Below are 20969 nucleotides of genomic sequence, written 5' to 3' on the forward strand. Positions count from 1 at the left end.
ATCATAGCATAAGGTCCTTAAAACAGAAGTATTAAGTGAAGCAATCTGAAAATCAGAAATACTTCTAAATTCTGCTTCTTCTAGACATTTTCTTTTTCTAACTTTTAACAACGTTTAACTACAGTTATTGCAGTTAAAATAGAGATTAATTTTGAAAGAATGCTGAGGCTTTTTCAGGGAGAGGTCTGAGATAGTCCTAACTACAATGTACAGCCTTCTGTCCAGAGCAAGAGCCTTGTAAAGAAATAGAACTTCTTTGCCATACCAGTAGGGCAAAAGAAACTCCTTATTCCTTGTCAATAGGAGCCATCCTCCCTTTGTCTCAGAGCTGTGAAAGGTTCTCTCCCCCAGTGCTGACTATTGTGTTACAACACTAATGCTCTGTCATTGTGCACACAGCTCTGAGCCCAGCAGTTATTGCTGTTCTTCAGCCCAGCCCATCCAGCTGTGCCCAGATGAGCTCTGGAGCAGGGACTGTGTGTGACCCCTTCTGTGGCTGCACTTCTGCCTTACAGAGGAGCTTTATGAACTCGGGACAGTCATGCTGCAAAAATGGTTTAAAAATATGCACAAGGGGAAAAGAGCTGACACTGTTTTAGTGCCTTACACCACTATCACCATAGTAACACTGCCTTCAAACTAGGTTTGAGCACTGGTAATAAACTGAAGTATTTTAATTGTTCTAAAGGGAGAATTAAGAGACCTTTTCTATTCCAGCCCCACCATTGCATACTTTGTGCAGCTGCTGCTTGTTTTGTTCCCCACCCTCTCCCTCTTGGTGCTGCAGCCCAGCTGTTTTCAGAGTAGTTGAAATAATCTGAAAGGACAGAGTGGTTATTTTACCTCTTTTTAAGAGTTGTTTCACGATGTTCTCTCAGATTTACTTTAAGTTTTCTTCTGAATTGGGACAACTTGCAAAATCCAAAGCAAATGAGATATTGATAGCAGCAAAAAATGAAGGAATTCACAATTTGGAAAGCAGGTTAAAGATTTAGTTCCTTCAGTGCTACACCATGAGGGAAAAAAAAAAAAAAAAGGGCCATAGAGAAGCAGAGATAGATTAGCAACTATGAAAAAAAATGTCTTGTATTCTCCAACCACAGTGGTTTTAAAATCAAAATCCAACAAGTTTACTATTGGGATGACACCCTCTTACTTGTTTTACTGATTCCAAATTCTTAACTATCCTTTGTCTGATTTAATACCATCTTCTCTGTGTGCCAAGTGTTTAAGAGATGAAGTTATTTATGTGACTGTGTACTTAAACCAAAATCAAAGCTGTTGCTGGCTCTGCATTATTGCAAGAAGTTCTACGTTTTCAGAAGTGTGAAATGAGCTCATTGTATTAGACTGACTGTTGGACAAAACTGGGAACTGATAAACTGCAGTGAAATCATTAGGAACACTATGTGCCCAGGGAGCTTGAGAGCTCTATTAGCTTAAGAAATAGCTTTTGAAATGTTGTTATTAGACCTTGGGGAGCTGTATGAAATCCCTCTAGACAGCTTGGTGAAACACCGGTAATTAGTAAGTGGGTTTTTTTAATCCAAGACATAATTGTTTTGTTTTGTGGTATTTTAGAACTGGAGGGTCTGATTTTCCTGTTATCAAGGGGGTTGTCATGGTACAGAATGAATAACTTCCTTTTCAGAGGGAGGGGAGAAACGGGTTATTTTTGTGTGGTTTAAAAACTGCCTTACTGGCAAGGAACATATTAATAAATGGATTATTTGGAATGCACTGGGACTCCTTCAGCTGTAATGTGGATTCAGGAAGGCTCAGCCCATTCCAGGGAAACTCTGAAGGGCATTGAGCCTCCAAATGTTGGTGATGGCAGTGAAGGAACTGTGCACACCCTCAGGAATGAATGGCGATGGTTGTTTGTTCTCTTTCCATGGTGACAGGCATATGAAAGGAGGTTTCCTACGTGCCCTCTGATCCCCATGTTCGTGGCCAGTGACACTGTGAGCGAGTACAAGAGCGAGGATGGGGCCGTCCACGTGATCGAGCGGCGCTGCAAGCTGGACATCGATGCCCCACGGCTGCTGAAAAAGGTGATGAGCTTTAAGTGCCTGCTTGGTACTTCTGGATATCCCTTCACCTGAATACTGTACCTTACCAGGATCTGTGCCTCTTCCCCAGATTGCAGGAGTGGACTATGTCTACTTTGTCCAGAAGAACTCTCTGAACAGGCGAGAAAGGACTCTGCACATAGAAGCCTACAATGAAACCTTCTCTAACAGAGTCATCATTAATGAGCACTGCTCCTACACAGTGAGTAACAACAGGCCTTGGTGGGGCTGCACAGGGAGCCAAGGCAGTGCTCAGGTCTCAGGACTCAGTCAGAGCTTGGGTTGTTCCTGGCTTTTGCCTTGCAAGAAGAAAATAAACAGCACGCTGCCCCGAGTGATAATTGTTAGTGTTAAATGTAACATACTTGCCTCAAGAACTGAGACACATTTGGCACCCTCTTGTTTGAGCATCTTCTCAGAGAGCAGAACACAACATAATTTGCTGTGTTTGACAGCTCTGTTTAGGCAAATCTGTGCTTTGTAGCAGCAGTGTGGGCCTTGGTGAGGCTGATGACACCCTGACAGAACTGCCAGAGGAAAGTTCAGCTGATTTGCCTTCTGCTCAGCTCAGACAGAAGTTCACTGAGTCAGCTATGTTTTAACCTATCTTTTTTCATTGTTCTTGGTCTTTAGTGCAAATGTTGATGCAGAGGAGTCTGGTGGCAGGTCTGCTGCTCTGCTTTGGCCATGGTTTATTTGTGTATGGCTCAGCCCATCCTCATGGGCTCTTACAGCACATACTGTAGCAGTAGAACTTCAAATTGATGTTAAAGGTCAGATCAGAGCTAACAAATGTGACTGATTTATCTGGGTTGCAGGACTCTTTTTAGGTTATAACATTTTCTGTTGTGTTTAACCTGTGGTTAGAAGATCACCAGGTGCCAAACCCAATGGACACTATTATCTGATATTTTAATAATTATTTCTACTGTAACTTCCAGGGTAAATTAAAGAATACACTTCCACTTACCTGCAGTTTTTATATAAAGCTCTGTTTAAACAGGGGGAGTGCTGTACAGAAAAGTGCAAGTGGTAAATATGTACAAAACACAGCATTTCTCTATGCTCATTTGCTCTATTCGGTGAAGAAATTAGGTAAATACAAAACCAGGTTTCTAATGGAAGAATAAATTGTTTCTAAGAGTTCATTTTTATTAAAGTTAACTTATAATTGAGTTTATGCAAATACAGGAAGATTCTTAAATGCTGTTATTATGTGACTTACTGAGGCTGTACAAGCTATTCTTGTACCTCCCATTCTCTAGTGCAGAAACAGAAAATGAAGGGAAAAGGGGTTTTTTTTCTGTAGTTTTCTCCTTATAAAGTGTTGATCCTGTTCTTAGCCAAATTTAGCATGTTTTGAGGGGGAGGGGAACCCTAAGGCATCAGGCCAGTTGCGTGCTCAGAAATCCAGCCTTTTGTGATGTTTTTATAATGACAAATTCAGAGCCTGACCTAGAAATTGCTTGAACAAATCTATGGTAGTTGAAGAGAGTTTAAAAAACGGCTTTTTGTAACAGTATCAGCATCAATTGCAGAATTGTTTAGGTTGGAAAAGCCCTTTAAGATAGAGTCCAACTAAAAGTCTGTTTCAGGATCGTGTCAGGAAAGCAAGAGATAAGCTAAGAGGGAATTTGTCAGCTGAGTGAGGAGTGTGCTCTTCTGCCTGTGGCATTATTAAGGGAGAACAAACTAAAACAGTTCTAATTCTACAGAATTCTGAGGTACCTCCTAGGTCAGTGAGGGAGCAGTGTTTTGGCTGCTCTTGGAAACACATTGGAATGCTGGCCCTGCCCTTGCTGCAGGGCTAGCCTGGCTCAGCTGGCCCTGGGCTATCAGTCACAGCAGAGTTCCCTGTGGAGGCTTTTACCCTGTTCCACACACACCTTGCAGTCCCAGCCCTTATCGAGATTGAGGCAGTGTAAGAATGTCCTCTGGCTCTTGGCTGCTGCACTTGTGTTTCTCCACCCTTCCCTTTCTTGTTAAGACAAAAAAAGGAGAGGTCTGTGGGACCATGGAAGGGCTTCTCAGCTTTTTGTCTTTTTTCGTTGCCTCTTCCCAGCTGAGAAGCAAGTGAAGCAAGACACTGCAAATTCCACTTGAATGTTTTTGACTATGTGAACCTGTAAAACAAGAAACATTTCAAATACTTGAGGGAGAACAAAAACCCAAATGGATAACTGAGCTGTATGATCTTTTGACTTGCAGGTTCATCCTGACAATGAAGATTGGACCTGTTTTGAACAGTCAGCAAGTCTGGATATCAAATCTTTTTTTGGTTTTGAAAGCACAGTGGAAAAGATTGCCATGAAGCAATACACCAGCAATATTAAAAAGGTGAGCCTGCAGTTGGGAAGGATGTGCCTGGCTCCAAGTTACCAAAAGACAATGAGGCTGCTGCTAAGTAACAGGCTGCTCTGCTCAGAAAGCTGGGCTGCTTTGCTAAAGGCCTGGGGCAGTGTGTCTGTGTAGGGCTGTTCAGATCTTCTAATAATTTAATTTTCAGCCTTAGCTTTTCTGTCTCTAAATGTGTGGGTTTTTTCAGTAGCTGAAGTAAATTTTCTTTTTTGAAGGGAAAAGAAATAATAGAGTACTACCTGAAGCAGCTGGAGGAAGAAGGAATAACTTTTGTACCTCGCTGGACTCCTCCTGTTACATGTAAATCAGAGAGCAGCACATCCCACCCAAGGAGACCAGTGTCACCTGCCATTAACATCCCAGAGTCTGCCACCAAGGAGGGCTCGAGCAACAAGGAGATCCTCAACACCTCCAGCAGCCCCTCGGAGCCCACAGCGGGAACACCCGATGGTATGGGGGTCTGATGGCTTGTACTGGGGAGCTTTGTATGGAGAGGCTCTCAGCACTGGGCACCTGAGGAGCTCCACCTTGGCTCCTGAGTTGGTGATGTGCAGTGTTACAGTGACACATGGCAGAGCTCAGGCAGCTGTTACGGGCTGAGCTTGTGAGTGGAGATCAGGTCTGAGCAGAAAACCTCTTTGCTGTTCATTAGGTTGCAAGTGTCTGCTCTCACCCTGAAATTCAGGGATGGGTGTAACTATAGGAAGGATGGGGAGGAAATAGCTGAAACTTCCCTAGACACAGTCTTCTGGGAATTTGGGAAAGATCTTGGGAGATCAAGGCTTCTCTATTTCTAGAAGCAGCAAGCCCAGTGGTGCTGTGGATTGATGAATCTGAGATACTGGCAAAATGCTTTTATAAATGTCTGCTTCTGCTCCTTCTTTAGCTGCAGAAGAATTTGATCTTCTTCATGAAGATGACTGTTGCCTTGCTCATCTTTTATTGATTCAAAGGAACTTCATTCAGTTCTGACTGCACTGAGCACAGCAGCCACTTTGAGACAGCAGCAAATCAGATCACTTGGTGCTTGGCTAGATCAGATCAGGAGCACTCTGATCACCTGTGATCTCTTTTTTAGATAAGCTGGATGCAGACTACATCAAGAGGTACCTGGGGGACCTGACCCCGATGCAGGAGAGCTGCCTGATCCGCCTGCGGCAGTGGCTCCAGGAAACGCACAAAGGCAAAGTGAGTTCTGGGGTGTCCCCTGCTCAGGGTGTGTGACACACAGCAGGGCCTGAGGAAATGTCCTGCCACACCCCCTGGGGCTGACTCTTTCTGGCAAGTGGCCCTCCATGATCCTAAATTTAAGCAGTGGCAATAAGAGGAGTTCATTGTGACTGTCCAGCTGACTTTGCAGCTGAGGTGCTTCAATAATTAGTGTGAAAGCTTCTCAGACTGTCAGTTAAACTGCCACAGGGGAATACTATCAGTTTTATCAGTTTTATAAGTCTTCCTGGTTTCTACAGTGGCCTTGTTTTTACATTTGTTTGTTTTGGCCAAACATCATAGTCTTAAATAGTGAAACACTGGTAGCAGTGGAGCACTGATAGCAAGGGTGGGGCTTTTCCAGTGCCTTGTGATTTGCATGTGTTCTCAGCTTCCTCTAACTTAACAATAAAGCACAGTCTGTGTTCTGTCCTGATTTATTTAAATTGGACTGGCTTGGTATGGTCATACAGGTGGAAATGATTACATTAGAGTTATGAAGTTTTTATATTCCTTTTGAAGGTAGCTGCAGTGCCTGACGGGGCTCATGGTTTTGTTTCGAACAAAGGCTGATTTTCTTGAATAACTCCCAGTGTTACACATTGCATTGGTGCAGGGCACCATTTATCAGCTTCTATTCTTTGGCTTTCTGTTCTTGTTCCAAACCTTGAATACAAAATTGGGTTTGGTTTTGTTAATAGATCCCAAAGGATGAACACATTTTAAGATTCCTGCGTGCCCGGGACTTCAACATCGACAAAGCGAGAGAGATCCTTTGCCAGTCCCTGACGTGGAGGAAGCAGCACCAGGTGGATTATATTCTGGACACCTGGAATCCTCCCCAAGTGCTCCAGGATTACTATGCAGGAGGCTGGCATCACCATGACAAAGGTATGGTTTCAGTACAAAATATGTGTTGGACAGCCATTTTACCTTTTGGATCAAAGGTGATGGTTGTCCCTCTGTTAGCTAGAGGTGGCTGGTTAGAACTTCTCAGTTGTTATGTACTGAAGACACTTAAATTGCTAGGATGTTTTGGATTGAAAGGGAAATTAAAATAATCTTTTTCCATCTCCCTGCCATGGGCAGGGACACCTTCCATTAGACCAGGTTGCTCAGAGTCCTGTCCAACCTGGCCTTGAACATTTCCAGGGGCATCCACAGCTTCTCTGGGCAGCCTGTTCCAGTGTCTTTGCCAGCCTTAGCTGCTGGAGGCAGAGTCCTGGATCAGAGTCTTTCTGACTAATACTGACATACTTAAATCTGCTTTGCCAGGAGCTTAAAAAAAGTGATTAATTGCACTTCCATAGTGCTCTGAGGTGCTTAGAAGGGTGTAAGGCAAATGCTGAGTGTGCTCTTTCAGTGATTAAAAGGTGTTTGTAAATAAGTATATCTTTGTAATCAATTTATTTCTGATGTTGCATAAATCTGCTGATGGCATAAATGAATATTTATTTGGCATTACAATCAGCTTAATGATGAGAAGTGGAATGTTGCAAAAACATCAAATAGAGCAGGTTTGTTTAAGAAGAGAACAGCTTTGGCTGAATTCCCTTTGTACTGTGAGCCACAGGCTGACACACTCCCCTGTCCCTCTGCTTTATCCTGCACTGATCTGGTTGCTAATACATACATAGAAATGAAACATGTTGGAATTTGTGGCTTGAGGCAAGCTGGGCTCTTTAGATAAGGAAATGATCTCTTACTGTGAGCGATCTGTGCTCTGATTGAGTCTTTTCCCACCAGGCACCATTGTTTCTGCTCAGCTCTTCCTTTTTCAAGCAGCATATGAAACAGGGCAGGATGCTGTCAGCAGTACTGGCCAGGAGACAGGGAGGGCGAAGCAGAAGTTTAATCACAGGGCTTGAATGGCTCTTCCCTGCTGCTCTGGGTTTGGCAGACCTCAAACTGGGAAAATGGAAAATGAGAATGTGCTTGTAAAGATTGTAGGGAAAAAGACCTGTTAATAAGTTCTCCCTTTCAGCCTGTTCCTTGTCTGTCCTTTGCAAAGACTTCCTGTGTCAATAGCACACAACTGGGTCCTGCCAGTGAGCAGAAAGGTGCAGAATGCATCAAAGGCTTGTTTAATGTTGTTCTGAGAAGTTCTGCAGTCTTGTGGTGAACTTCATGCCCCCTCCCTTCCCCTGCATTTCATTTGATCTCTCCTGCAGCATGCCCACAAGTAAAGCATGGCTTTGTCAATAATGGAAACACTATTTCAGAACTGAGCAGTTCTCTATAATTTAAAACTTTACAATGGTAGGTTCTTTTTTTAAATCCTCTTTTCTAGTATTGCTCCTTTCCTCCTACATATGCTAAATGTGCCAAACTTAAGCTGACTGGATGCTGTGTGGCTTTTAGTGCTACAGCAAAGGCAGCAGTGATAATGAAGCACGTTGTCTACAATGAATATCAGTGCTTAAGAAAAGAAGTTATTATTTTGGCTTGCAATTACCACAGATTTCTATACATCTGAATGGCTTTTATTTTGACAGCAGTTGCTTCAATCTAATGTCTTTTTAAAACCACAAAGCTCTAATGGAATATAAATTGTGCAGTGATAACAAAGCACTGTCAGCTGAGACTCTCCTTCATGTGTCATTTGGATGGACCAGGGTTACTGAGCTGTTAGTTTGGGTTTGGAGGCATCTGTGTCTGGGAGGGAAACCTGCTATGAAGCTTAATAGCAGTTTTTGTTTAGTGTCTCAAAGCTAAGCAGTACATTCCAAGATAACCATGTGCTGATGCTAAAATAACATTTTCTTTTAGTCCACCTGATAAAACATTAAATACTGTGAACTTCTATGGGGGCAGTGTCTTTGCCAAATAAATAACTTGCCTTGCTTCTGCAGTTTTGGTTGTTTGTTGGTTTTATTAATAGTGTGTTTTTTGCAGTTTCTCTCCTTGTGTCCCAAAGTACTTAATGACAATTTGATAACTTCTCTTACAGCTGTTGGAGGGGAGTGAGGCTGCACAGACAACAAGACTTGAGGGAGATTTTAATGTAGAAAGCTTCTTTTTTATATTGCATGCTAACATATTCACTTTTATAAGCTGGTGATTGTTTAGCCTGTGTGTTAGAATAGATGAAACAAAGCTTAACAATTGCATCACAGCTTTAGGAGGAGGCTGGGAGCTGTTTTGTACAACTAAGAGCCAGAAATGCAAACTTTGATTCTCAATTTCAGCCAACACAGTAATTCACGTTAATGCCTGAGTATCCTGCCAGAGTCAGGCTGCCCCAGTGTGAGGCTGACTGTGGAAAAGCAGGGCTCTGATGCAGAGGGTCCAGCTGAAGCTGATCTCTGGAGCAGAGTCTGTTCCCACCAGGCTTAACCTGCATAAGCAGGGCTGTGTGCCAGTTCTGCACAGCGTGCAGTGGCAGAGCTGGAGTGTGGCTCCCCCCAGCAGACTCTGCAGAGGGCAGGCTCTGGGTTAACACTTGGTTTCATTAATTCCCACATGTCAGGATGGCTGTTTTTCCAGAAAGGTTGCTGTAAACTCTCCAGAGCACTGTTGCATCACATGTGATAAAAGCCTCACAGCCTTCCTTGCAGCTCTGCAGTTACAGGAAAAGCTTCAGTTCATTGGTGTACCTGAGCTGTCCTGGGAGCTAAGAATAGTCTGTGTCATTAATTGTGTATACTTTGTCTGGAGTGTACTGATGTGCTCAAAGTCCTTTGAACTTTCCATGAAGGTCAGGGAGCTATTTCTGAATCAGGATATCTCCATTTTGCAGCTCATTTACAGATAATCTGTTGGCGTGGCTGCACCCAACGATGTTTATGTTGCAGTCTGCTCTTGATTCTTCCTCTTGCAGAGGAGGTTTAGCTGTAATGGTGTGTTTGCACTGGAATCCTTTGGAAGCAGCTCTCAGAGTGTCTTGCTGTGTTTGCTCTGTGCAGACGGGCGGCCGCTGTACGTGCTGAGGCTGGGCCAGATGGACACCAAGGGGCTGGTGCGAGCGCTGGGGGAGGAGGCCCTGCTGCGCTACGTGAGTGTTCTAACAGCAGCTTTTCCTGGGGAGACCCCTCTGCCCCTGCACCCCAGCTCTCTGCTGGGCTCTCTGGACAGCACTTTGTGCTTGGAATAACTGACAGCTCCTGGCAGCTGTTCCTGGTTCTGCAGGCTGATGGAAAGGGGGAGTTCTGGCAGCTCCCGTGGTTATTGATTGGCATTTGCACAGATCCTTCTGCACTTGTGCAGGGCTTCACACTCCAGTCTCTGCTCTTGTACAGAAGAGAAAATGCCACACTCAGGATTTTGTCACACATGTACTCCAAGGAGAAGAATCATACATTTTTAAAGAAGGAGTGCTTGCCTGTAGTTCTGCCTTCTCTAAAGGCATCACTCAGACTGTTACTGTGGATCTGCTCAGCTTCCAAGCAGAAAGCTGGCAGAATTCCAGCTTTGCACTAACTTTTTGTGACTCCTAGTAATGACAGGAGTAGCCATAGTGACTATTAAGAACAGAAACTAGATTTTATTTTTCTCTCCTAATGGCATTTCCAAGCAGAAAATAGCTTTTGTTTGCTTGCCCTAGTTCTGTTTCAAGGTTACTTTCTGTGATTTCTAAAGGGGCTTTAATTTCTGAGTAATTAAGGGTAATTGTAGTGATTTCTAGTTCATTCTTTGACGGGGGAAAAGTTTCTGCTGGTTTGATCTTGTAGTTTTAATTAGTCTTTGAATATAAACATATTTTCTTTATCCCACCTACTGAGTTTGAGACTGTCTTTTCTAATCCCCACTCTTTCTTGTGCAGGTTCTTTCAATAAATGAAGAGGGGCTGAGACGATGTGAGGAGAATACAAAAGTATTTGGCAGGCCAATAAGGTAAAGTCTGCTCTGTGGGAATGAGCTGCTTTCATGGGGTGTGTGGGAGGAATGTCAGGCAGTGGAACAAGCAGAGGGTGGGCTGTGTCTCACATGCAGGTACAATCACACAGTTAATTAAGGAAGCCTGAGGGACACACAGCACCTGCCTCAGCAGCCTTGCTCTTGTGCTCATAATGGTTCTGTTGGGGCTGTTTCTCTTTTGCTGCCTTCTGCTGCTGGATATCTGCAGAGCAGTGCAGCCTGCTCCCAAATCTGTCTGGATGGGGGGAAATTATATAGGCACTGGGCATTGGTGCCATGATAGTATCATGAGTAACATTTCCAGTAGTTTAAGGTGTGGCTTCCATGTCACTTGTTCATCCATAGTCCACTCCAAGGCTCATTACTCTCAGTTCTGGTTTGCATTCTCCATTTATGATGTGTGGCTACTCAGCTGTTGATCCAAGGCGAGGTCATGAGGCTCCTGTGAAACCTGGGATGTACTTCTCCAGGTTCTGGCATGACTTCATGTGAAATTCAGTCAAAAGTGGTTTGCTAGCCCATCTTTAAGTCATTGCAGGGGTCACTTGTGAAAGTGGTAACTGCAAAATGGATTTAAGGAGGTGGAATGAAGGCAGAACCCGCCCTGATAAGATGCCATGTTTCTTGGACTCTGTCCAGTTTCTGCCTCCTTCCTGTAATCTGTGAGGTCCAGGGATGTGGGGTGTGCCTGCTTATCCTTTCCCTGGGACAGACCTTGCTGCCCCAGCTCTCAGGGAGGTCAAATCCATGGGAGGGGTCTTGTGTGCTTAACAGCTGAATGGTGCTGCCTGCTGGATCTTCATTTGGAGCCATAATCCTAAAGGGCTGCATATTAAACATTTAAAGTGAAACAAAGAAGGGTTTGGTGTTTCATAGAGGCCTTATGCATAATGTAATGGCTGCTGGCTGGTGCAGCACAGCTGTAAATCTTGAATTCCTGCCCAGGGCAAGACCTGAACTTGGAAAGAAACTGAAACACATGCTGCAGCTCAGTTGTTAGTATTAAGAACATATCTCTTCCTATAGAAAAAGCTTCCTTCCCTGAGATCTGACAACAGAATTAGCTTTGATGTGTATTGGCACCACTGTGCTCTGTGCTAGTAGAAAATCTGCAGTGTGAATGTTAAATTGCTTCAGAGCAGCAGCATGGCCACTTAATTGATCTCCCAGTAAAAGCAATGGTTTAATGTTTGGGCTGGCTGTTGACAGGATGTTTTTTTTTTTTTGGCTTCATATGAACTGAACTTTTATCTGGAATCTAAAATATCTGTGGGGAAGTGTGCAGAGTGATCACTGCACATCCCTTTAACTCCAGTGTCTACAGGCAGCACAAAGAAAAGAGGTGAAACAGAGAAGAAGCCAAAACAAGCAGAGGATCCCCACATTTCAGTGTGTTGGGCACTTGCATAAACAAGGAGAATTTTGATATTACTGAGATTTTTCTTTTTGTCTCTCTCAAATTCAGCTCTTGGACCTGTCTAGTAGATCTGGAAGGCTTGAACATGAGGCATTTATGGAGACCTGGTGTCAAGGCCTTGCTGAGGATCATCGAGGTGGTTGAAGCTAATTACCCTGAGACCTTGGGTCGTCTGCTTATCCTAAGGGCACCTCGAGTATTCCCAGTTCTCTGGACACTGGTATGTGTGTCATCCAAGGTGTCCCTCAGTCCTCTCAGTTTGTTAAAGCACTTCAGAGATCAGGCTGTATGTGCAGCAAATGTTGCCATTTGGAAACATTTTATAATATTATATATATAATATATGCTATATTTAATATAAGTCCTTTGTGTAGGATTCCTGGAGTAGATTGAAAAACACCACTTGTTACACAGTTGATTAATTTGGCTTCTTTGTGGTGTGGACTTTGCATAACTAGGATGTAACACTCAGTGTGATCAAAACTGATTCCTTCAAAATTGACTTGAAAACAGTGTAAACTGACTTGAGAAAAATGTGAGGGCCTGATCTGTTCTGCTTTTCTTTCTTTGTAGGTTAGTCCATTCATAGATGACAACACTAGAAAGAAATTCCTTATTTATGCTGGAAATGACTACCAGGGTCCTGGGGGACTGCTGGATTACATTGATAAAGAAATTATCCCTGATTTCCTCGGTGGAGAGTGCATGGTAAGAATATAAAATATTCCATATAGCAAATTATTTGGTTTTTTCAATTGTTATTTTTCCTCTCCTCCTAACAAAGTAGTCTGCAGGCACAGAGTGATTCCTGGTGTAGTTTGGAGGTTGGGGCTATGGTGTAGGGTTCCAGGCTCAGTGCTGTTTTCTGGATCCACTTTAAAAAGACCAGTACAATGGTGCTGCTGGGTGAGTATCAAAAACCTTATCAAAACAGCCAAGCACAACTACAAGCCATAGTCTGTTCCCTGGAAGGTTCAGGCAAACATGGTAGCAGAGCTCTGAACAAGAGCTGTCACTATCAGCTGATCCAGAGAGTCTGTGTCACCTAAAAACTGATCCCATGAGGAGCCCAAGGAACACGTGGCACATCTGCTAAGGGGGCTCAGCAAACAGCCCAGTCTTCCCACACAGAATGTGCAGTTACCCCCAGCAAACCAGAAAAGTGCTTTTACTGCAGGGTACTGCCATTTCTCAGTCCCTTGTCCCATGCCTTGATAGCTGTTTCCTGCCTGGACCTTGGGTGTCAGTTGGATCTGGCACTTTAACATCTCACTGATAGTGCAAGGTTTGTTTCACCTGTAATGCTTTTGACAGCACAGGCTGGGTGTGTTTTCAGTCCCTGTACACTCTCTAGATTAATTTATGTACCATTCTTGAAAGTTCCTCTGTGTCAGTTCCAATGGAGTCTCAAATAATAATGAAGTGCAGTTCAATGTGTTGGAGTAGAGCATGTGTTTATCTCCAGTGGGCTGGTTTTTGTTGCAGCAGTAGCTTTCAGTTTTATCTAATTTGGAGCTTAGAGCTGGCAAAATCCACTGCTTAAATAAGCAAAAGTGAGTGTTACCAGAAAGCAAATTGCTACAATACTTCCTGCCAGTTACAGGCAGTGGCAGTTTTCTTCTGGGTATTTGAACAAAAATTACTTCTCTGATATCTTTTCAATTCTCTATTGTAATTCAGTTACCAAACACTTCTACTTCCCCAGACACTTCTGTGGAACCTGTTGTAAACTTCATTGCTACAGGCTTCTTAAAACAGAAGTTTGCTTAGGGAAGTTGTGCAATCACTTCTAGTACTGAGCTGTCAGACAGCTGTAACTTCAAAACTGTTGGCTTTCCTGGCTGCAGTGTCCTTTTACCTGCTTGGAAACTTTCTGTATCTCCCCACTATCCATCCTTAAATTTTCTACCCCCATTCTTTCAGGTGTCTGTAGCTGTGTTTTTCAGACTTAGTCACTATTGTCACTTCCCTCAGGATTCTGAAGTGCCTCCCATCTTTCTTCAGAGGAAGGTGGTGTAAATGACAATCACAGCCTTTGCACAGTCCCTTTCTGGGGTGCTGGCTGTTGGGTGTGTACAGGATCTGTTCCCCTGGTGTGCAGTTCTGCAAACACTTCACCAGATCATTGTGAAAAGAATTTCATATGTATCATGTGCAAGCTATAAAATTACTGTCAGACAGTTCCCTTCTCCAGAGTATTGCTGAATGTCTGTTTCTGAAGCTGGAAGGCAGAGAGCATGATGGGATGGTCACAGGAGATCATTAGATAATTTTTAATGTTTCTTTGGTTTTAGTGTGAAGTACCAGAGGGTGGGCTGGTTCCCAAGTCCCTCTACCGGACAGCAGAAGAGTTGGAAAATGAAGACATCAAGCTTTGGACTGAAACAATCTACCAGTCTGCAAGTGTCTTCAAAGGAGCTCCACATGAGGTACAGCTCCAGCTGCCCTTTGCTCTCATTTTCATCTCAGCCCTCTGCTCTGAACTTGGTCTCTTGACCTGGAAATGGTTTATTGGTTGTTTATTTAGTTCCTATGCTTCCACCTTCTGGAGCTGGTGCACAGTGATGCTTTAGTAGCTGAAGTTTGTGATTTTTCCTCCTGTTATTTTGTTGCCATTTAGAGAATATCACTGATTTTCATTCTATTCAAAGCCATATCATTCTAAGCAAAGCAAGCAAAATTCTCAAAAATTGCTTGAAAGCTTATGAAAATTTGTGTTGATATATAGACACCATCAGGATAGAATTTGAATCTGCAATGCATTTTTTTGACTATTAAAAAGCCTTTTTAATAGTAGAAACTAAGCCCAGCAACAATAAAAGCTCTGTTCTTTGTCCTTTTTTTTCTGTAGGAGTTTGCTTTTACTGAGCAAATTGCTGTTGTCTAATGTGTCTTTCCTGTCTCAGGTTCTCATCCAGATCGTGGACGCCTCGTCAGTGATCACATGGGATTTTGACGTGTGCAAGGGCGACATTGTTTTTTAACATCTTCCATTCCAAGAGAGCCCCACAGCCTCCCAAAAAGGACTCTCTGGGAGCTCACAGTATTACATCTCCTGGTGGGAACAATGTCCAGTTGATAGACAAAGTCTGGCAGCTGGGGCGTGACTACAGCATGGTGGAGTCTCCCCTGATCTGCAAAGAAGGGGAGAGTGTGCAGGTGAGGCAGCCAGAGCCCTGTGGGGGCAGATGGAGCCCAGGCTGCCTGTTCTTGCTCACAGCACTGACACTGAGTGGTGACTCACTGCTGGGCTGGCTGCTGCTTTTGGCCAGCACTTCAGCTGCTGTTCCTGGGTGCTGCAGGGAGCAGAGTGGGATTTATGTGGGATCTGCTGGGAGGGAAAGTTGCATCAGTCCACTAGTCTGAGATGGATCAGCAAGGAACGTGGGGAGGCCACCTAAAATGCACACCCAGAAAGTAAAAAAGCATGCTTTGTGCTGTTATTCTGACAGTTATTTACTGCAGCAAATATTCTGTGTTTGAGGAATACCACAGTGCCTGCCCTCAGTAATAAGAGAAGGCTGGAAATCAAGTCTGAGCTTCTGTGTTTTTGCCCTCTAATGGGCAGTGTAAGAGCTGCTGGTGGCCAAAGCTCCTGAAGGTTTTTTTAATGCCATTTACCACCTGTCCTTTAATTTCAAGTTTGTTATAACATGCAGCATGTTTATAGTCACACACTGCCACTGCTGTTCCTGTTGACTTGAAATGAGTCAAACAGCTCCTTTAGTCACCAAGATGGAAGTATTAAAAGAAAATATGGGCAGTGGCCTCTTGAACTGTGAGGCAGAAGCCTTGACTGCTCTTATCATGGTCTCAAAGGACAGCTGTGAATGAAAATAAATGGAAAAATGAATATTGTTTTAAAGCAGAACTTGTCCTTTCAGCATATTAAATCCTAACCCCTCGACACTGTGGAAAAGCTGGAGGAACTGCTGGTGTTCCATCTCAGATTTGATAAGGATGTTGTGTGGGGAGAATCTCCCAGCACTGCCATTTGGCTGAGGAGCTGAAATACTGGCATTGGGCAAAAATCCTGGGCATGTAGGCACTTCCTCTAAGCTTGAAAAATAAATGTCAAGCCTACAAATCTCTGTTAACCAAATTAATTTTTGCTTTTTGTTGTTTCTGCTTGCAGGGCTCTCACGTGACCAGGTGGCCTGGCTTCTACATTTTACAGTGGAAATTCCACAGCATGCCTGCCTGTGCTACAACCAACCTGCCTCGTGTGGATGATGTGCTGGCATCTCTACAGGTGTCCTCTCACAAATGTAAAGTGATGTACTACACAGAAGTGATAGGATCTGAAGATTTCAGGTATGTCTGGCCAAAGGCAGCCAGTGTCAAACCTTTCTGATTTTTTTGGATGATCAAGTCAATGGCAACTTCACTTAAATCCTTGAATAAATTGTGAGGGCCTTAAAAAGTTGCACTGAGGGCAACTAATGTATAAAAGGGATTAATTAGTTGTCTGGTGGTTATATCACTGGTCACTTGGCTCTGCTTTGAGAGCTTGTTGGGCTTGCTGGGCTGTCCTGTAGAAGGGAGTGCAATTCAAATTCCAGTTGTTGAATTTCATTTTCTACCAGTGGATAAACTTGACTGAAATTAAATCTCTGTCTCTTTGAACAGCATCTGGTTTTTGAAAGGGGTGCAGTGTCCTCATTACTTTATGTGTGAGACAGAAAAGCTTTTGAGTATCTGCACCAAAGCTGTTACTTGCTTTTTATTCAGTGTGCAAATTACAGTATAGGTACACTGCAGGAATCAAAGTCTTTGTGTGTTCTGAAGCTTAAAACTGGTTTTTTTTTTGGTTGGTTTTTTTTTCTGCAGGGGATCTATGACCAGCCTTGAATCAAGCCACAGTGGATTTTCCCAGCTCAGTGCTGCCACCACCTCCTCTAGCCAGTCCCATTCCAGCTCCATGATTTCCAGGTAGTGCAACAACAGCTGAAAAGCAAATGGATGTGATGGCTGGACCCTCGCCCATGGCAGCTGACTGCAATACAGCATATTCAACTGGCAATTGTGCAAAAAACCCTACCCCAAAAAGCCTTTTATAGATAGTAAAGTAGCTGTTTGAATTTTACACTTAGTGGTTTTGGTCTTTGTTAGATCCAACAGCTTGTCTCTTAACTTTAACCCTTTTTCCTAACTCAGCCATAAGTATTTTTGCAAGTGTGCTTGCACAAATCCTAACTCTGAACAAAAGGGCTCTTACTGAAAAGGAAAAACAACCAGTGCATCAGTTAAGAATGATTGTTTTTTTAACTGTGTAGATGTTGAAAAGCAAAAAAGAAAAACCCTACCAAAAATGCTCCATAGTGCATTAGAGATCAACTGCAAGTCTCCTGTCAGGACATTCCTTGCCATCCTGAGAAATCCCCTGTGATCTTCCAGTGCTGCAAACTGTTCTCTTGTTGCCACTAATGATGTCCAAGACAAAGGACAGCAGTTGCTGGATACTTGACTTTGTGAGTCCATTTTTTTCAAAGCATGCCCACAGAGCTGTGGCCAGGCTGTAACACTGAATTTCCCTTTTGTACGAGCACATTTCTGGGGAATTTGAGCTCTGGGTCTTGCTGGGTTAAAGCAATTTGTTCTTTCCTTGGATTTGTGTGTGGAGCACTGTGGAGAGAGAGGCAGAGAGCAGGCTCTCTGTCACTGTGCCACACTGGGCTCATTCAGAGCTGCTCAGAGCTTTTGTCCCCACTCTGTGCTGGAGCTTCACTCTGCTTCCTTAGTGCATTCCAAGCAAAAGATTCTCTTCTTGTCAGGAATTTATGCAGAGCTTCAGCTTGCTGCTTAAGCCAGTCTGAAGGAGTGGTGGCTTCCATCCTTCCTGAGCACTTCTCCCTCCCTGGGGCTCCTGTCCTTCCCTGTGCCTGGCAGAAATAGAGCACCTCAGTTCTAATCAGCTTTGTGTGGGCTGGGAGCACAGGGATCTTCCCTGAGTGATACAGGAGAAGATCCTCTAAGGATTTTCACTACTGCCACTGCCAGAGGTGATCTGCCATTTGGGATTCTGTCCCTGTTGGCCAGGCCCTCGTTTCACCCTTGCTGAACTCTGTTCAGGTGCTTTCCTTCTCGAGCTCTCTCTCTGTGCACAGCAAAAGGCTCCAAGGACTGAACTGTCAGACAAATAGACCACACCTGGCAGTGGGGCAGAGAAGATTTTGGTCTGAAATGCAGCAGGATTTGCACAATTAGACCCTTCTTGATCTTTCCTTGCCCTTGGTAGAGCTAAAATGTCCATGCAGGCACAAGAGCTTCTGTTGCTGACTGCTGGGAAGTGGGGTAGGGTCTGGCTTGGGTAAGTGGTGGAGGAGCTTAGTGATGCACTTGGAAAGCAGAACTCACTAGAGATTCTGGATCCCCTGCCTGAGGAAAGCTGCTTCTGAAGTCACTGTGAAGCTTTTTTATGCCTGCAGAGCTCTGGAGAGGCAGGTGACAGACCCCTGACAGCAGCTCTGCTGCAGCCCTGTCCTGGCTGTGGCACATGGCGGAGCTGACAGGTATTTTAGTAACAGAGATGCTCAGAGACCACCCTCCTTGAACTGAACCAAACTGATCTGGAGGTTTTACAGGACTCAGAAGCTGAAGGTGGAGGTTAGGCTGTTACTTAGGCTGCCACAGGGACACAGGTCACTGCTCTGGTGTCACACAGCTCCCAGCAGTGTCAGCCTGCACAGGCTGTGGCTCTGGGCTGCTCCCAGGAGCTCTGCCCAGATTCCTGACCCAGGAACCAGGATTCCCAGCACAGAGTGCAGCTGGAGCACAGTGAGGTTCACCTGCTGACACTCATGGCATTTCTTCCCTTTCACCAGGCTGTAAGGGCTGAAGGTGGTCCCTTTCTCTCTCTCTCTCTGATGGCAATTTTGCTGACAACTGTAAAGAATCTGCTCCATTCAACACTCCACATCTGTCCAGGTGTCTGGCTTTGTAGGCCTTTTTGGGTTGCAGTCCCTTTTCAGGTCTGAAGATCTATATTTTTGGTTTTCACTTGAGCTGGCTCAAAAGTGGCACTTTGGGATTTTCCTGCTGTTGATCTTAACACATATTTTAGAGCTCAAAGCACATAACAGCACAAACAGCCAGGGAGATAAAATTCCAGAAAAACAATAGTTAATCTTCCTATAAGCCAAGTGCTGTGGCAATATGACTTGATCACTGCAGTCTAATTAATTAATTTCCCATACCCTGGTCTTTCTTTGTGTGATACTGCTCTTCCTTCTCTCAGCCAGTGACTCTTCTGTTGGCACCCTTCCTATTATCAGTGTCCTTCACTTCCCTGTCCCTCCTCATGAACTGCATATCAAATTCTGTAAATGTTTTGTATACATAATACCTCATTCTTGGTAATAAAATACAGATAGTCTTTAAAAGATTTTTTTATTGTTATCAATAAATGTGAACTGTTTGGAAAAAAAAAAAAAAAAGGGGGCAGTCTCTTTATTTCATTCATCTGCTGCAAAGCTTCCAGGTTATTTTATGTGCTTGATTCAGGTCTGCCAGTGCTGGGGGAGGGAGGGGCTCCTTGGCTGCCCCCAACACTGACACCTCAGGCAGGAGGCCCAGACAGTCACACTCAGGAAATGATGGTTTTTAATTAGTAGAAGTAGACTAAGCTTCAGCTATTTTTAAAACAAGAGCCAATAAACATCTAACTGTGGGTTCTCTAACTGCTGGAGCTGGAGCAGAGGCTACAACGTGTCTATGGTTGCTCTTTCAAATTTAATCCAAGCTGTGAAGTTTCTCTCAATGACAATCTTCAGCCATGGTGGTGGAGGTTTGTCAGCAGGACCAGATGGCTGCATGACCTACTTCAAGCTTTAGCATGTGGTCAGTATTTCTGTGCCAGCACATGGTGGACCAGCTCTCTGCTGCTCAGGACCTTGCTGAGTGCAGCAGTCCTTGAGGTGTGCAAGGAGATGGCTTTGCTGGGTGTGCCTGGAGACGTGGGGGAGCTGCCTCTGTGGCAGTGCCCCTCTGAAATGGCAATTAAATGAACCTGAGCCTCAGCCCCTGCTTGAGCTGGGCAGTGCTGGATGTGCCAGGGCAGCATCAAACAGCTCCTCTGGAGAGGTGTCAGTCTGAAGTGTGAGCTTTGGGCTTCTTTGGGTTTGTTTGTTGGTTTGTTTGTTTGTTTGTTTTTAATGTGGACTTTTATGAGATAAAGCAAAATTCCTGGAAGAAATTCCAGCTGGGTTTTTTTTTTCCCCACCACATCCCCTGCCTCCCCACCAAGCTGAGGGCTCTCTGTTCTTCAGGTGTCTCCATTTGCAGCCTTGCCTTGCCTGTCAATCCCTGGGGAAAGATCCTGAGCTGCCATTCCCCAGTCTGGCCCCTGGGGCAGGAGCAGCACCCAGGCCCTGCAGGAGCAGCCAGGGCTCTTTGCTCTCCATCCCTTCTCAGGGTGGGCTGGTTTGTGCTCAGGGTAGGCAGGCAAGTTAAAATGGGAAGACAGGCAGCAGGACAGGGAGAAATCCTCAGGGGAAGCATTAGGTTTGGGTGGCTTTCCAAACTCAGCAGGGGCTAGCTCTGTTATTCAGGCTCTAAAAAAATAAAAATTGCCATTTCCTGGGTTTTCTTGGAAGGGTAGGAAAGTACTTATTTCATTTTGCTAACTCATGCTAGTATAAGGGTTCAGAGGCTGAGAAATAAAAGATCAGGATTTTGCAATTTGTTTTATTCCCTTCCCTGGGACCACTGCTGAACTCCTCCCACTTTGTGCCATCAGCCTGGGTCCTGTGGTCCCCTGGCAGCCACAGGTCGGGGGGAGCAGGGAAGGGACCCCGGATTTGGACACAGGAGGGGAACCAGGGCTAAGAGAGACAGAGCTGGGCCTCCCCCAACCCTCCTCCTGGCCTAACAAAGCCACAAATAAGTAAGTAAATCAATCAGTCAATCTCAAGCTTTTCTTGGTGCTGCTGGAGCCTTCCCTTGTGCTGTGGGGTGACCCAGGATGAGCAGCCTGAGGTGAGTCCTGGATCCCAACATCCCTCAGGTGGGGCTGGGGACTTGCTGTGACCCCAGCACTGCCCACACCTGGGGACTGT

At 44.5% G+C, this 20969-nt stretch overlaps 1 protein-coding gene across 1 annotated transcript in view; it reads left to right on the forward strand.

The window, feature by feature from the left end:
- Positions 1-19349, forward strand: part of SEC14L1 (SEC14 like lipid binding 1) — a 40575-nt gene extending 21226 nt beyond the window's left edge. Inside the window, 15 exon segments of the mRNA XM_056506030.1 lie at positions 1905-2054; positions 2143-2274; positions 4281-4409; positions 4646-4880; positions 5509-5618; positions 6341-6530; positions 9545-9633; positions 10402-10472; positions 11962-12133; positions 12487-12621; positions 14208-14342; positions 14820-14891; positions 14893-15072; positions 16049-16227; positions 16744-19349. Of these exon segments, the coding sequence (XP_056362005.1) occupies positions 1905-2054; positions 2143-2274; positions 4281-4409; positions 4646-4880; positions 5509-5618; positions 6341-6530; positions 9545-9633; positions 10402-10472; positions 11962-12133; positions 12487-12621; positions 14208-14342; positions 14820-14891; positions 14893-15072; positions 16049-16227; positions 16744-16849 (2085 nt within the window). The 3' untranslated portion in view covers positions 16850-19349.
- The last annotated feature ends 1620 nt before the right edge of the window (positions 19350-20969 follow it).

This window comes from Oenanthe melanoleuca, chromosome 18, assembly GCF_029582105.1.
Source record: "Oenanthe melanoleuca isolate GR-GAL-2019-014 chromosome 18, OMel1.0, whole genome shotgun sequence".
Taxonomy (NCBI): Eukaryota; Metazoa; Chordata; class Aves; order Passeriformes; family Muscicapidae; genus Oenanthe; species Oenanthe melanoleuca.